At 37.9% G+C, this 18196-nt stretch overlaps 1 protein-coding gene across 1 annotated transcript in view; it reads left to right on the forward strand.

Annotated features, from left to right (window-relative positions):
* Positions 1–18196, forward strand: part of ASB7 (ankyrin repeat and SOCS box containing 7) — a 52904-nt gene that overhangs the window by 8737 nt on the left and 25971 nt on the right. The window contains exon 4 of the mRNA XM_022598864.3: positions 817–1078. Within this exon, the coding sequence (XP_022454572.1) occupies positions 868–1078 (211 nt within the window). The 5' untranslated portion in view covers positions 817–867. The remainder of the gene's footprint in view (positions 1–816; positions 1079–18196) is intronic.

Consider the following 18196-nt stretch of genomic DNA (forward strand, 5'->3'; position numbering starts at 1 on the left):
TATTTTGTATGATCTTGCTACTTTGAGTATTTGTAGAATAAAACTTCTGGAAAATGGAAATTAGAAAAGTGCAAAAGAAATGTGGCAGAAAAAGAGTAGTAGTAAATCGTGCCTCAGAGGACATAAAGTGGGGAGCATAGAAAGAGACAGAAACAAAAGGAAAGTAAATATAATCTACACATTTTCCTCTGATTTACTTAAACCCCGCCCACTTCCCCTTCCCCCCAACTTTCCACTCTTTGGGGCTAAAAATAAAATATTGTTGAAATACTTTAGGGGACCAGCCTAAAGGTTTTTGCTTTTTTAAAATCTTAGACTACTTCTCATAGCTGGAGGTCTTTAGTCCTAGTCTATTTGATACTCGATATGTACTCACTGATCTGTGATAGAATCCTTGAATGGTTTATAACTTAAATTTTCCGTGTGCATCAGGTAAATGCGAACTTCTAAGACAAGTACTCATTTGCTTCCTCTGTTGTCACCATCTTCAGCTGCCTAGCATCACTTTCCATTTTACCTAAAGTAAATGTTGTGTTCATTGGTGTTTGCTTTGAGTTTACAAAAGGCTGCAGAAGAAATTTCCTGTTTTGGCATTTTAGGGCTTTATGCCTCACTTTCTTTTTGAAATCTTTTATAATCTTAGGGAAATAACTGAAAGTTTTGGTCAAAACTGATACATGTTAATTTGTTATAGTAGTATGAACTGTCATCACTAAAGTTTACATGATTTAGCAATGGAAACTTCTGTGCTATTTAATGAACACACTGTCAGGTGTCAAGTATTCTAAATTTTATGTATTCTACCTACCCTTCAAGGCTGATCCCTGTGACCTAATGAATCCTTTGTAAAAAGTGGACTCAGCTAGGATGTTACACCACCATTGTCGAAGGAACCCTGAACTCCAGGAAGAGTTGCAGATTCAAGCTGCAGTGGCTGCCGGGGATGTTCACACGGTACGAAAGATGTTAGAACAAGGCTATTCTCCAAATGGCCGGGATGCTAATGGCTGGACCCTGCTTCATTTCTCTGCAGCAAGAGGAAAGGAAAGATGTGTTCGAGTATTTCTAGAACATGGAGGTGAGTTTATTAGAAGCAAACCCTTTTTTCCCAAGGAGAAACTTAAAATGAAATTCTATTTAGTTTAAAATATATGAGTGCTTGTGTATATAATTTCTAATGCTTCTTTTTGCTAATACTCGACTTCTTATTCTCTCCTTTGTGAAGATGTGTTAAAATTGTGCTGAGTCTTGTTTAAAACCAGATTGTCTAAAAAATCAGTTTGTTGAATGTGCTTTTTTCCCCTTGTAACTCTAGTTTCTATACAGCCAGATTTCCCCAGATTATTTCAACCAAAAGCAGCCCTTCTTCAGGTTGTCAAGTTGCTTTGTTTCAGAAGCAGAAGTGGCTGTGGTCCCAACAACTGAGAGTTGCTCAAGCTCCCCTTTTGAGACTTGCTCAAGCTAACTGAGCTAACACAGGCCCCCTGATAATACCATGGCCTTCAGGATACCCTACCTTTTGAATTTACCTCTTCATAAAAAAATTTTAGTTGCTTTTATTACTGTTTTAGAGCACTTGCCTTTTCTAGAATTGTACATAGTTTCTAGGTATCCTACAAGATTGGTTAGCTGAGGTCTAATTTTGTGTAAACATATGCAGTTGGAAACTACATTTCACATTTAATGTTTTTGCTTGAAAAACTGTCCATTCCTGTAATTAATAGTAACTAATTGTCTTAAAGTAGTTTACTTTTTTCTCCCATTATATTTTCACTTAATTTATTTTCCTAAAGATGAACAAGTGTATTTTGTCATTTGTACCCATATTATTTTTGTAAATTATGGTGTAAAACAGCTTGGTTGGGACTCAGGATCCATTATGTACCATTCTAGGGCCTGGATTGCTTATTAACAGTCATTTAGTTCCATTTCTATGGTGTACTTTGTTATAAGACTAGTCAAACTTACTTGCAAACTAATTTGAAGTACAGAAAATGTTAGAAGTCACACAGCTCTCATTAGGGTCTTGTGAATTATGTGAAGATAGGAATACAAAGGCTATGAGCGTGGACTTACTGCAAAGTCCTGCTATACCTGAGACTAGGAATCATCACACATCCGAGTGGCCCTGAAATAAGAATTATATCCCCGAAATAGTTGACTGTTGACAGGACATCACCATTTGCTAGCCTGTGCCTCCTTTGTAGCCATCCTCCATCCCTCCCTGCCACCCTTGCTCATATCTCATTTCACCTTGAAACTTGAAAACCTCAGCTCTGAAGGCAACGAAGGAGAAATGTAAGAGGAATGCCAGGAGAAAGAGGTGAAAAAACTAAGAAGTGGGTGTAGGATCAGAATACTTAAAATTCTGGCAGTGCTTAGTAATATTAAGACCAAGATCAGAACTCACATTTTAAAATTCTACCTAGTCCTGTTACTTTTCTGTTTCTGCCAGCCTTGCTTTTAAAATATTTTAAATATTAATTAAGAAAGAAAGTTCAATGACTCAGGTAATATATGAACTTGTCTCCTTAAAACAAATAAAATACATTTTCAAATAAATTACAAATAAAGCCAAAGTCCCCTTTGGCCAACTCCCAATCCTTATCTGCCTACCCCTGCCCAGACGTAACTCATGGGTATGAGTTTGGTTTGGTCCTTATCTTTCTAGATCATTTCCTAAATGTACTTATAGAAAATATGTCTTATTGTGTTGTGTGTGGTTTTTAGAACATAAATGATATCATACTGACTGTAGTATTCTGCAATTGTTATTTTTTGCTCAGCTGTATATAACTTAAGACTTTTTTAATATTGGGTTGGCAAACTTCTTCTGTAAAAGGCCAGATGGTAAAGATTTGGGGCTTTGCGAGCCCTCCTGTCTCTGTTGCTAACTACTCAACTCTGCCTTTGTAGCATGAAAGCAGCCATAGACAATATGTGGATGAATGAGTGTGGCCATGTGCTGATAAAACTATATTTATAAAAACCAGTGGTGTGCCGGATTCGGCCTCTGGTCCCAGTTTGCTGAATCCTATTTCTTCACCATCCCCCTCTCTCTTTTTGTGTATGTATGTGTGTATAGATATTTTTAACAGCTTTTATTGAGATAGAATTCACATACGTTACAATTCACCCTTTTAAAGTGTACAATTCAGTGGCTTTTAGTGTATTCATAGAGTTGGGCATCCATTACCACAGCCAATTTTAAAACATTTTCATTACCCCAAAAAGGAACCTTGTACCTATTCAGTATTAATACATATAGGTTTACTCTGTTCAACTGCTAGATATAGTATTTATTAGTATGGATATACTATCGTTTGTTTAAACCATTCTTTTTTATTTTTTGAGTGGATGAAATTTTCTCAGTAGGACATTTTATTAAGAAGGTAACACATACATATATATACATGGTTAAAAACAAAACGAAAGGTGATACGGACTGTTCAGTGAGGGGAAGATGTTTGCTCTTCAGCACTGGCCCCTCCTCTCCTTCCCAGAGGCAGTCACTCTTACTGGATTCTTTTGTGTCCCTTCAGAGATAGTCTGTGCATATAAGTGTGCATATTTTCCACCCTCCATCTTCTAGCCTGCTTCTCTTTTGTTAATCGTCTGTTCTGCATCTTGATTTTTTTTACAAAACAGTTTCTCTAAGTGATAGTTCCTTGTCATTGATTCCATTGTATAGATGTAATTTATTTAAACTTATTCCCCATTGTTGGACATTCTAATTTTTCATTTTTCTGCTTCTAGAAACAGTATTACAGAGAATGTCCTTGACTAATCTTTTTACATATGTGAATTTATCTCTTGGATAATTCCAAGAAGTACAATTGCCACATCAAAGGGTTGTTAGGTTTTGTTGTTGTTGTTGTTGTTTTGATGGATATTGACAAATTGTCCTCCAAAGAAGGTTGTTAATGGCTCTGCCCTTAACCAGGTGGGAGGGTGCCCAGTCCCCTGCCTTTGCCAGGAGTGTATCACTAAGTGGTTTGCTCTTCCTCTGTGTGATTTGCTTGCCTCCGTTTTTCCCGAAAATGACATATGAGTAACAAAGCATTGCAAGACTGGGCTGCTTGCTTGTCTTTTTCTTATGACTTGTAGGAGTTGTTTATGTATTCTCTGCTGTTAGTTATATGTTGCAACAGTCTTCTCCCAGCTTGTAGCTTTTCCACATTGTTGTTTTGCTTGTTTTTTGGGAGCAGAAGTTTGCATTTTAAGTAGGTAAACTGTATTTTTCTTTTGGCTTATGGTTTGTGCTTTTTGTGTCTTGTACATCATACCACAGGGTCATTATTTGCCTATATTTTTTTCTAAAATGTTTCATGGCATTTAGGTCTTTAATCTATACAGAATTGGTTTTGGTGTATAACATGAGGTGGTCAGGTACAATTGCATACATAAAGGTAGCCTAAATCATCCTTTCTTTCCTCATTGTTATGTCTTGCCAACTCAGGTGTAAAGTTTTTATATACACATGGTTCCGTTAGTTCTATTGTCTGTTGTTATATCCCTGGGTCAGTATAATATTGTTGTAAATTATTATTATTCTCTAATAAGTTTTAATATCTGGGGGAGCAAATCTCCTCTCCTTGTTCTTTAAGGATATCTTGGCTATTCTTAGCACTTTACAGTTCCATATAAAATTTTAAAACAACAAAATTACATATTTTGCAGAAGCCCCTCACTTATTCTTGTATAGCACCTTTTACTTCCTCCTTTTACCCTAGTATAATAAGAGATTCAGGGAGTAGTTTTTAATAGCACATTATGTATCAATTTGGAAACACAAATAGGAGAGGAGACCTCCTCCTCCTTGCTCCCGTTGGCCACATGTGATGCTTAGACTTGCTCTGTATTTAGTCTAGGCCTGGCTTCTGATTTCTAGACCAGTGTACCCAGCTGCCTGTTCAGCTTCTCCACAGTTGTGGCTCACAACACAGCGCAGCATGAGCTGCTGCTTTGACCGTGTTCTTTTGCAGTAGATGGCACTACAGCCTATGACTGCTGTGCCAGAAATCTAGAAACCATCCTTCTAAATAGTTGTCAGATCTTTTCACTTCCTTTCATTGGAGGCACTGCCCCACCTTTGGGCAAGGAAACCTTGTTCCTCACCAGGACAGTTATGATGTCTCTTTCGTCCTTGCTTCCAGTCCTGCCGCCTTCCAACCAGTCTCTAAATGGAGTGATCTGTTAAAAATGACAATTAAAATATTTCCTTTTAAAATCCGTCGGTGGTTTCCCACTTCTCTTGGGACAATATTGAGTCCTTAATGTGACCTACACGGCCCTGCAGCGTCTGCTGCTCTGCGATATCTTTCCAGCTTGTCTTTGAGCCGCAGCCCATCTGCGTTCTTTCAGACTCACTGAGCTCAGAGGCGTGTGCCCAGGACCTGCTGGGGTCCCTCTGCTCCCTGCACTGCTGCCACCTTCGCCTGGCTCCTGCCTGCCTCTCCCTCACCTCTCCCTACACTTTCTCAGGGAAGCCTTCCCTTACCATCCGAACTTGGTCAGATCCTTCTATCATGTGATACTATCGGGCTCTGTACCTTTTTATTGTAGTTCCTATCACAAGCATAATAAATTATTTTTGTAGTATTCTATTTAATTCTATTCTTGTTAGTCTGAGGCTTCATGAGGACAGAACCTGTATCTGTACTGTTCTCAATGAGAGAAAGAGGAAACAAACACCAGTTATCTAAAATAATTGTTCCCCAGCCTTACAGAGACAAGGCTGATCCTTTTCTTTTTTTCTTTTTTTTTTAAGGAAGATGTTGGGGTAGGAGTTTATTAATTAATTTATTTTGCTGTATTGGGTCTTCATTTGTGTGCGAGGACTTTCTCTAGTTGTGGCAAGCGGGGGCCACTCTTCATCGCGATGCGCGGGCCTCTCCTATCACGGCCTCTCTTGTTGCGGAGCACAGCCTCCAGACGCGCAGGCTCAGTAGTTGTGGCTCACAGGCCCAGTTGCTCCACGGCATATGGGATCTTCCCAGACCATGGCTCGAACCTGTGTTCCCTGCATTAGCAGGCAGACTCTCAACCACTGCGCCACCAGGGAAGCCCCTGATCCTTTTCTTTTTATTAAAAAGTATTGATTGAAAATGGGCCAGGTGGGATTAGAAAAGTCCCTGAATTCATCATACCTGCTCTTTTCCTTAAACCACAGTTTCTTTAAGAGCTTATAAACTTCCAGTTAGATTGATCCCCTCCTGTTAATACGTTTATTTTGTGATGGACATTAAGGTGAAATGCAGTCAAAGATTCAAATATGGGAAAGTGAGCAAAGAAATGCACAAGAAACAAGGGTTCACCTTCCTCTTTCCCTCTCTCTCCCCTCCCCCACCTCTGAGATAGAATTCATATAAATAGTTAGATGAGGATGAGGTGGCCAGTTGGTCACTTATTCTTATATTTATTCAGCAAATATTTATTGAGCACGTAACGTATGCCAGGCTCTCTGGCCAGGCCCTGAGATACGGACGTAATCATTGTGCTCGCCTTCTGGCACTTCATAGTTTAGTGGGTGGATGGATTTGTAGCCAACATTTGTTGAGCATTTAGTGTCAGCCTAATTCCTCACAACTATTCTGTGAGGGTAAGTAGTAATTTTTCCACTGAGAAAACTGAGCCACAGGATGGTAAGTAATTTGCTCACAGTCATTCACTTCATAAATTGTAGAGCCAGGATTCAAACCCATTGTCTTAATCATGATTCTGTATGACCTGTAAGAAAACAACGCAGTCCCAGCAGAGTGAGCTAAGCGCTGTGTATAAAAGACCACCCCATTTGTTGGGGCAAAGGTGGTGGGAGTGGCATGGAAGACTTACTAGAGAAGGCATGGTTTGCATCAAGGTCTTGAAAGGTGAGGCTGCATGGGGTGCTGGAAGGGTGGAGGTGTGGGGTTCCTTCAAACACAGAAGACACTGAGTAAAGGGCTGAAGAAGAAAGGGAGCATGTTTGGTTTTAGGAACTGAAAAAAATTCAGTATGATTGGAGCATATCTGGTCATTTATTTGGGGGACAGTGGTGAGCCATTTGACAGAGAGGAGTGGGAGAAACAGCTGTGTGTTGTAGAAAGCTCACTGGGTGTAGTATTGGGAGCTTAGTGAAAGGGCCCAAGACCTCAGGCACTGCTGCCTGGTCAGGACTGCAGCCTCATTTCCTTGCACCCCACACGTATTTATTGAGCACTGCTATGTGCCAGGCACTGTTCTGAGGGCTGGGAATACAGTAACAAAATAAAGTCCCTGCTGTCGTGGCACTTACATTTCAGTAGTTGACAGTAAATATATGATATCAAGTCATGAAGAAAAAGGAAGCAGAGAAGGAATAAAGAGGTACAGGCTTCTGTTTTAAATTAGGTATTCAGGGAAGGCCTCTAATGTGACATGTTAGCTGAGGCCTGAAAGAAACGAAGACCGAACCATGTGTGTATCTGGGAGAAAAGTGTTAAAGGAAAAGTGTTAAAGTAAAAACTCTAGGCTGGGAACATGCTTAGCACTTTCAAGAAAAAGCCAGGAAGACAGTGGCTGGAGCAGAATAATGGGAGAGGGGGGGCAAACAGGGCTAAAGAGAGTCAGCTGACATGTTCTGTAGCTCCTAGAAGGCATGGAAAAGACTTTGGACTTTGTTCTGAGTGAGAATGAGGGTGCCATTGAATACTTCTCAACTGAGCAACAATATGAACTTACCTTAAGGGCTCACTCTGGCTGCTCTGAGGAAGATAGATTGTGGAGGAGCAGAGGAGAAGTAGGAAAACCTGTCCGGACGCTTTGGAATAGCTCAGGTGAGAGATGTTCGTGGCTTGGGCTACATGATAGCAGTGAATGTGTTGAGAAGTGGTCGGATTCTGGATATATTTTGAAAATGGAGTCAACAGTATGTGCTGATAGATGGGCTATGAGGTGAGAGGGAAAGAAATTAAGAATAACAGGTTTGGGGGCTGAGGATCAGGAAGAAAAAAAAGAGTTGTCATTTACTGAATGAGTGGGGAAAGATAGCCAAAGCAATTGAAAAGAAGAAAGGATATAGATGTTTAATATCAGCCATTTACCCTACCAGAAAATTTTAATCTCAAGTACATTAAAGGAGCAGATCTTATAATTAAATGTGTACACCTGCACCATGAAACCACCAATGAGTGATCACACAGAGCTTTCAAAACTCAGAGCTAAGAGGTTGCCTGTCTCTGTGCTGTGGTGACAGCCATGTGACCACAGAGGGAAGCCTGGTTGTGGAGCAGGTATGTGAGGTACGCTTGCTGCTGCTTGGGAGAAATCCAGTTTCATTGAGGAAATGAGCAAGTTTGACTTGAATTGCTAATACTGTCTATATTCCAAAAGGAAAAAAAAAAGTGAGGCTCTCTTTAGTTTAATCGAAACCTGTGCTGTCTATAGCACGTGTGGCAGCAGGCATACCTCAGAGGTACTGAGGGTTGGTTCCAGACCACCACAATAAAGCGAATATTGCAACAGAGGGAGTCACATGAATTTTTTGGTTTCCCAGTGTCTAAAGAAACAATGTACATATCTTAGTTAAAAAATACTTTATTGCTAAAAAATTGCTAACCATCATCTGAGCCTTCAGTGAGTCATAATCTTTTTGCTGGTGGAGGATCTTCCCTCATGTTAATGGCTACTGAGTGACCAGGGTGGTGGTTGCTGAAGGCTGGAGTGGCAATTTCTTAAAATACGACAAAAATGAAGTTTGCCACCATTGATTAACTCTTCCTTTCACGAATGATTTCTCTGTAGCATGCAGTGTGTTTGATAGCATTTTATTCACAGCAGAACTGTTTTCAAGATTGGAGTCAATTCTGTTAAACCGTACTGCTACTTTATCAACTAAGTTTATGTAGTATTCTAAATCCTTTATTGTGATTTCAACAACCTCCACAGCATCTTCACTGAGAGTAAATTCCATCTCAAGAAATCACTTTCTTTGCTCATCCCTGAGAAGCAGCTCCTCACCTGTTAGAATTTTATCATGAGATTGCAGCAATTCAGTCATATCTTCAGGCTCCACTTCTAATTCTAGTTCTCTTGCTAAGTAATCTGCAGTTACTTCCTGCACTGAAGTCTTGAACCCCTCAGAGGCATCCATGAGGGTTGGAGTCAACTTCTTCCAAACTCTTGTTAATATTGATATTTTGTCCCCTTCCCATGAATTATGTATGTTCTTAATGGCATCTGGAATGGTGAATCCTTTCCAAAAAGTTTTCAATTTACTTTGCCCAAATCCATCAGAGGAATCACTAATTATGGCAGCTGTAGCCTTAGGAAATGTATTTCTTCAATAATAAAACTTCATAGTCGAAATTACTCCTTGATCCATGGACTGCAGAATGGATATTGTGTTAGGCATGAAAACAACATTAATCTCATTGTATATCTCTATCAGAGCTCTTGGATGACTAGGTGCATTGTCAATGAGCAGTAATAGTTTGAAAGGAGTCTTTATTTCTGAGCAGTGGATCTCGACGTCGAACTTTATATATTCAGTAAACCGTGTTGTACACAGATGTGCTGTCATCCAGGCTTTGTTTTTCCATTTATAGAGCACAGGCAGAGTAGATTTGGTAGAATTCTTAAGGGCACTAGGGTTTTTGGAATGGTAAATGTACACTGGCTTCAACTTAAAGTCACCAGCTACATTAGCTCCTAACATTGAAACTTTGAAGCCGTGCTTTGACTTCTCTTCTCTAGCTATGAAAGTCCTAGGTAGCATCTTCTTCCAATATAACGCTGTTTCATCCATACTGAAACATGTTGTTTAGTGTAGCCACCTTCATTAATTATCTTCTGGATAATTTGTTGCAGCTTCTACATCAGCACTTGCTGCTTCACCTTGCATTTTGATGTTATGGAGTTGGCTTCTTTCTTGGAACCTCATGAATCAACCTCTGCTAGCTTCAGACTGTTCTTTGGACGTTTCCTCACCTCTCTCAGCTTTCACATCATTGAAGAGAGTTAGGGCCTTGCTTTGAATTAGACTTTGGCTAAATTAGGGAATGTCGTGGCTGGTTTGATCTTCTATTCAGCCCACTCAGACTTTCTCCATATCAGCAAAAAGGCTGCTCTGCTTTCTTATTATTCCTGTGTTCACTGGATTAACACTTTTAATTTCCTTCGAGAACATTTCCTTTGCATTCACAACTTGTCTACCTGTTTTGCACAAGAAGCCTAGCTTTTGGCCTATCTCAGTTTTCAACATGCCTTCCTCACTAAGTGTAATCATTTCTAGCTTTTGATTTAAAGTGAGAGACATGTGACTCTTCATTTGAACAGTTAAAGGCCTGATTTCAATATTGTTGTGTCCCAGGGGACAGGGAGGCCTGAGGAGAGGGAGAGAGACTGGGGAACGGCTGGTTGGTGGAGCAGTCAGAACACATAACAGCATGTATTGATTAAGTTTGCTGTCTTATTATGGGCGTGATTCATGGCAACCCTAAATAATTAAAATAGTCACATCTAAGATCACTGATCACCATAACAAGTATAATAATGATGAAAAAATTTGAAATATTTTGAGAATTATCCTAATGTGATACAGAGACAGAAAGTGAGCAAATGCTGTTGGAAAATGGCACTGATGGACTTGATCTAGGAGGGGTTGCCACAAACCTTCAATTTGTAAAAATTGCAGTCAGTATCTCTGAAGTGCAATAAAGTGAAGTGCAATAAAATACGTGCCTGTATTTACATTTAAAGTAAACAAAAAATTCAGTTCTGCAGTCACACTAGCCACGTTTCAAGTGCTCAGTAGCCACACGTGACTAGTAGACATATTAGACCTTGTAGATACAAAATGTTGGCCTGTGCAGATAAGTGATATTTTGCTGCTTTACTTTCAAGTATCCTGCTTCAAAATGATGAACACTTAGGGTTTTATAATGTCCAAAAATATTAGTGTTTCTAAACACAAATGTGATGCATATAATAGTACCTCTGTCCAAATCCTGGTAATCTTTCTGACCAGGTTAGTGTGCTGTTGGAATTATGGGGAAGAGTCACTACTATAAGAGTGTGAATTTTAAGAAACCCACTATTATTATATTCATTTTCCCATTTTGAATCTTTCTGAAAATTCTAATACTACACTGGACATTTCAAGAGAGTAACATTAAGAGACCCTATATTAGCTAGTGTGTTTATTTATCTTCAGATTCAGTGTTTATGCAAACTGACCTGGAGGGCAGTCAGCTGAAGCTCTAGAAGTTAATTCCATAAAACACATCCCTGGAGGAACCTGAGATGAGACACCTGATAAGTGTCTCAGGTCTTCTCTTGGTACAGTAGGTAAAATCCTCTTGATGAAACACAAGAAAATAAATGAAAGAGATAAGTGATTAGAAAAATCCATAGCAGAATGGTGAGAAATTATTTTTAGCTTTTCAAAAATGAAAGATTTTACAAATGGTAATCCCAAATGTGATGAAACAGGAACATTGATGGTAGAAGTTTATTAAAGCAGTTGTGGAAAGAAGTTTAGTAGTATGTTAGATCCTGAGAAATGGGAGATTTTTTTGCCAATATATCTACTTCTATTAATTTATTCCAAGGAAGCAGTCTTAAGTACAGGAATTATTTTCTGTATGAAAATTTTACCCTTTATTATATATAATTTTTAAAATGGAGGCATTTTCAGTGCCCAAATATAGAGGAAAAATTAAGTAATTAGACTATGATTACAATTATGAGTAATTTTTTAAAATGTATAGAAGGAAAGCTGAAAGAAGCCTATCATCAGTGTTGACAGTAGTTATTAGAGAATGCTGGTTTTTGCTTTGATGCTTTTCTAAATTTTTAGTTTTTCATTAACAAAAAAGTAATATTACTTGGGGAAATTCTGTTTGGGAACATTATACCATCTGACTTTCTGGCTCTTTGTTCTGTGTTGAATTATTAGTCAAGTTTTAGGTTTTTGTTTAGATTTTTTATTTCCTCCATCGTTGCTTTTTTTTCCTGTAATAACATGGCACAATGCATAACTGGTTTTTAGAACTCCAAGCAGTGCCTGTGCCTGTGTAACTTAGCTAATTGCATTTGGTGCTTTCTAAAACTTTTAAGAACAGTAATCACATAAATAGTAAATTATGGTACAATGCTTATACATATATTTTGTAAAATTCTGACTTTCCTGCTTTTAGGATTTTGTAATGTCCAAAAGTATTTGAGCTTTTAGACACAAATGGGAAGCTTATAATAACCTCCGTACAAATCCTGGTAATGTTTTTGAACAGTTCAGTTTATATATTCCAATCCTCAGAGTAACCAGTAAAAAAAAAAAAAAAAAAAAGCTAATGCAAAGAAGTATAGCTAAACTGTCAATGGAGACATTAAAATGGAATGTTAAAAAATGTTCTGATAGTACAAAGAAAAAAATGGTAGTAAAGGGAAGAAGAGGGACAATAGAGGAGACAGATGGAAAACAAATAATAAAATGGTAAATCTAAACTCAACTATATCAATAATTATATTAAACATTAATGGATTGAACACTCCAATTAAAAGTTAGAAATTATCAGAAAGGTAAGTAGACAAAACTCAATTACGTGCTGACTACAAAGATAATACTTTAAATATAAAGGTACAGGTAGGTTGAAAGTAGATGAATGGATGGGATATATCATGGAAATATGTTATGCAAATGGCAAGCATGTGAAGGCCCGAGTGGCTATGTTAATATCATATAAAATAGATTGCAAGACATAGACTATTACCAGAACTAAAGAGAGACATTTCACAGGGACATATGGGGCACTTCATTATGAGGAATAATAGTCATAAAATGTGCATACACCCAGGAAGAGAACTTCAGAATACGTGACGCAAAAAATTTGAAGGGAACTTCAAAATATGTGTTAAAGGGAGAAATGGACAGTTTTACAGTCTTGAATGTTGGAGATTTTAACATCTCTCAGCAATTGATAGAACATCTAGATATAAAAAAATCAATAATTTTAGAAAAATCTAAAAACCATTATCAAACACATTGACCTAATATTTTTGAAAATTGCATCCAATACCTTCAGAATATACATTCTTTTGTGTGCATGCTGTGGACACTAGGATAAACCATATGCTGGCAATAAAATACGTGTCAGTAAATTTTAAAAGGCTGAAATCTTAAGGGTATATTCCCTCACTGCAATGGAATTCTGTTAGAAATCAACAACAATAACATGTCTAGGACAAACTCAGACATTTAGAAATTAAACAAATTTTGAACTGAATGATAGTGAAAATACAATATATCAGAATTTGTGGGATGTACTAGAGCAGTGCTTAGGAATTTATAGCTATAAATGTTTGAATAGCAGAGAAGAACTATCTTAAATCAATTATTGAAGTTTTTACCTTAAGAAACTTGAAGAAATTGAGCCCAAAGTGGCTGTTGCCATTTACCCTCTCTGCTCCCCAACAATCTCTGTGTCACATTATCATGGGAGCTGGAATCCTCCTCGATGATGGAAGGGACTGACCTGATTTTGGAGCCCATGGAAATTCCCCATGCCTGGAGCATTGTTGAAAATAACTGTGGTCTTGATCTAGGTGGCAAACAAACTGGAAAGGCCAACAGCAGTTGGCCTTTCTGAGGCTGTAACTGAGGCTGTAATACCAGTTGGGGCAAGCAACAGAGCAGCCTCACATTTAACAGGAGACCTGGCAAATGAGACAGCCATGTGGGCTTTGATAAGCTACTACATATTTCTGGGAATTTGGAAGGCTGATACATACTTAAGAAAGGCCAGAGAGGGCCCCAGTTATCTACTCACCCCTGGCTGAACATGAGGCCAGAAAATGGAAGCTGTAAATTGTAAATTGTCTGTTTATTGAATGTGTGTCTCAACCTATACACAGATCTCTTGGGCAAAGGGTGGAAGCCTTACTGGCTCAAATTGTTTAAGCACAACCTCTGACCAGTTACTGATCAAACGTAAGTTATTCCTAGGAGCGGCCCCTAGAAGCCAGACTTTAATAATAACAACTGAGCAGAGACGTAAGTGGCTGTATACTATAAGGGAGACAGACTATGTAGAATTAGTCTAGGCAATTCACTAAAACAAATAGGAACAGCAGCCCACCTGGAAGAGGTGAGGTTCAAAATCCAGGGGTGCTATGATATAGTCTAAAATCTTCAATTTTCAGTAAAATTATGAGACATGCTAAGAAACAGGAATGTATTACTCATACACAAGAAATGAAACTAGCTAATAGAAAGTGTTTATGAAGGGGCCCAGATGTTACACTTAGTTAACAAACTTCAGAATAGCTATTATAAATGTATTCAAAGAACTAAGGACACCATGTTCAAAGAATTAAATGAAAACATGTGACAGTGACAAATAGGAATGATCAATAAAGAGATAGAATACATATAATTTTATATATGAAAATGGGAATGTATGTATATACATATATATAAATAGAAATTCTAGAGTTGAAAGTACAGTAACTAAAATGAATCCATTAGAGTGGTTAACAGCAGATTTGAGCTGGCAAAAGAAAGAATCAGTGACCTTGAAAATTTATCAATAGACATTATCTAGTCTGAGGAACATATAGAAAAAAGAATTTTTAAAAATATCAACAACAATAAGATATGTAAGACATCTTATGACCAAAATAACTTATGTTTGACCGGTAACTGGTCAGAGGTTGTGCTTAAGCAATTTGAGCTGGTAAGGCTTCTACCCTTTGCCAAGGAGATCTGTGTATAGGATGAGACACATTTAATAATCAGACAATTTACAAGTATGCCTCAGCTTCCATTTTCTGGCCTCATGTTCAGCCAGGGATGAGTAGATAACTGGGGTCCTCTCTGGTCTTTCTTAAGCATGCATCTGCCTTCCCAATTCCCAGAAATATGTAGCAGCTTATCAAAGCCCACATGGCTGTCTCATTTGCCAGGTCTCCTGTTAAATGTGAGGCTGCTGTGTTGCTTGCTGCAAGCAGTATCACAGCCTCAACTCAGGGCCCCATAGACCTGTGGAACATTATCAAGCATACCAATATATGCATGAGGCATAATGGGAGCCAGAAAAGAGAGGGGAAAGCAAGAAAGGGAAAGAAAAAAATATTTGAAGAAGAAATGATTGAAAACTTCCTATATTTGATGAAAAATGCTAAACTATACGTCTGAGACACTCAGTGTCTCCAAGTAGGATATTCATCTAAGAGATGTAATTGTCAAACTGGGGAATGTTAAAAACAAAGAGAAATCTTGAAAGCACCTAGAGAAGTGATGCATTATGTACGAGGGATCCTCAATGATTAACAGCTGATTTCTCATAAGAAACAACAGTGGCCAGAAGGCAATGGGATGACATCTTGTAATTACTGAAAACAAATAACAGTCAACCAGCAATTTTAAATCCAGCCAAATTGTCCTTCAGAAATGAAGGTGATAGGGCTTCCCTGGTGCCGCAGTGGTTAAGAATCCGCCTGCCAACGAAGGGGATATGGGTTCGAGCCCTGGTCCAGGAAAATCCCACAGGCCATGGAGCAACTAAGCCCGTGAGCCACAACTACTGAACCTGTGCTCTAGAGTCTGTGAGCCACAACTTCTGAGCCCTCACACCTAGAGCCCGTGCTCCGCAACAAGAGAAGCCACCACAATGAGAAGCCCGCACACCACAACAAAGAGTAGCCCCCACTTGCCACAACCAGAGAAAGCCCACGTGCAGCAACAAAGACCCAACTCAGCCAAAAATAAATTAATTAATTTTAAAAAAGTAAAAGCCAATAAGAATATTTAAAAAATTTTTTTAAGTGAAGGTGATATAAAGATGTTCCCAGATAAATAAAGGGAATTTGTTGCTCTCAGACCTACCTTACGAGAAGTACTGAAAGAAGTCCTTCCAGGTGAAAGAAAAGGACCATGTGTAATCCAAATTCACAGAGCAAATAAATATCACTGGTAAAGGTAATTATGCATGTAAAAAACAGTATATTTGTTTTCTATTGCTGTGTAACAAATTACACAAACATATGACAATACAAGATATACTTATTACCTCACAGTTTTAAGGTGTTGGCCAGACTGTTCTCATCTGTAGGCTTAAATGGAGAAGAATTTGCTTCCAAGCTCATTCAGGTTGTTAACAGATGAATTCCCTTGGATGTACAGGACTGAGGGCCTCAGCTTCTTGCTGGCTACTGGCTGAAGGTTGCCAGTAGTTCCTAGAGAGAACCTGCAGAGTCTTGGCCTGTGGGCTTTCCCACCAAGGCTCCTTAGTTCATCAAGGCAGCAGTGAAAGTTGCTACAGTAAGTCTGCTAGCAAGATGGAGTCTTGTGTATCATAACATAACCACAGTAGTGACATTCCGTCACCTTTGCCAGATTCTGTTGGTTAGAAGGAAGTCACAGTTCCTGCTCATACTCGAGGGGAGAGAATTACACAAAGGCATGAGCATCAAGAGGCAGGGATTATGGGAGGGGCCCCCTTAAAATTGTGCTGCCAGAGACAATGGAAATATATTCCCCCCTTTTCATCTCTTAAAAGACAACAACATAAAACAATAATTATAAAACTATTGTTGGGTTTATATAAAGATGTAATATATATGACAATAATAGGACAAAGGAAGGGAGAGGAAAGGGGGCTATCTTGGAACAGTTTCTATATACTGCTACAATTAAATTCAAAGTAAGAATAGGAATGAAATAACAAAGAGAAGAAAAGAAATCAGTGGAATTGAAAATGGACAAATGATGGAGAAAATTTATGAAACAAAGAAAAAGCTGGTTCTTTGAAAAGATCAGAAAATTGATAAATCTCTAGCTAGACTGATGAAGAAAACAAAAGACACATACCAATATCAAGAATGGAAAAAACTGTTTTCACTACAGATCTTATAGATACTAAAAGGATAATAAGGAATATAATGAACACCCTTCTGCCATTTAGAAGAAATGAACGGATTCCTCGAAAGACACATATGGCCACAACTGACCCAAGGGAAAAATAGAACAATCTAATAGTCCTACATCAAAGAAATTTAGTTCATAATTAAAACTTTACACTAAAAGTCTTTAGGTAGGCCCAGCTGCCTTTTCTGTTGAAATATTTCAAATATTAAAGGAATAAACAATAACAGCACTACCCAAACTCTTTGAGGAAACACTTCCAAACTTATTGTATAAGGCATATAGTACCCTGAAACCAAATAAAGACATTGCAAGGAATGAAAACCACAGACCAGTTTCACTCATGACAAAAGTTAGAAATAACCTTAACAAAATACTATCAAATCTCATCCATCATTGTATAAAAAAGAATATTACATCACGACCAAGTAGTGTTTATCCCAGGAATGCAAGCTTTGTTTAACATCTGAAAATATGATGAGTAATTTACCCTCTTAATAGAATAAAAGTAAATACCAAATGATCCTTTCAATAGATGCAGAAAATGCATGTGACAGTATAGTATACCCATTCATCATAAAGACTCTCAGCAAGCCAAAAGCAGAAGACAACTTCCAAACCCTAAGGAAAGACATCTGTGAAAAACTACAATTTACATCATAGTAAATGGTGAACTGCTGAATTCTTTCCCTCTGAGATTAGGAACACGGCAAGGGTATATGCTTTTACTACATTTTGTCAACATTTTATTGTTCAAATAAGGGTCCTGGGATTGGAAAGGAAGAAGTAAAGCTGTCTTTATTTGCAGAGAACATAATTGTATGTTTAGAAAATCGTAAGAAATCTCAAAAACATTCTAGAACTAAAAAGTGAATTTAGCTAGATTACAGAATACACAAGTTGGTATACAAAAATCAATTTTATTTCTCTATACCAGTAATTAACATTTAGAAAATGAAATGTAAAAACAATTCATTATGATAGCAACAAAGTTTAGTAATAAATGTAATGAAAGATGTGCAGTACTTGTATGCTGAAAAGTACAAAACATTGCTGAGGGAAATTAAAGAAGACCTAAATAAATATAGAGGTATTCTGTGCTCATGGTTTGGAAGAATAAATATTATTTAGATAATTTGTGGCAGATTTACATTTTTAGAGTTGGTAGAGTTCCAATCAACATTGTAACAGGCTTGTTTGAAGAAATTGGTAGGTTGATTCTAAAATTTATTGCCCAAAACAGTTTAAAGAAGGTTTGAGAATGTTACCTGCTATCAAAACTTACTATAAAGCTGCAGTAATTAAGACAATCTGGTA

The sequence above is a fragment of the Delphinapterus leucas genome, chromosome 2, assembly GCF_059928025.1.
Source record: "Delphinapterus leucas isolate spDelLeu-1000000601 "Yukka" chromosome 2, BTC_Dleu_Yukka2, whole genome shotgun sequence".
NCBI lineage: Eukaryota > Metazoa > Chordata > Mammalia > Artiodactyla > Monodontidae > Delphinapterus > Delphinapterus leucas.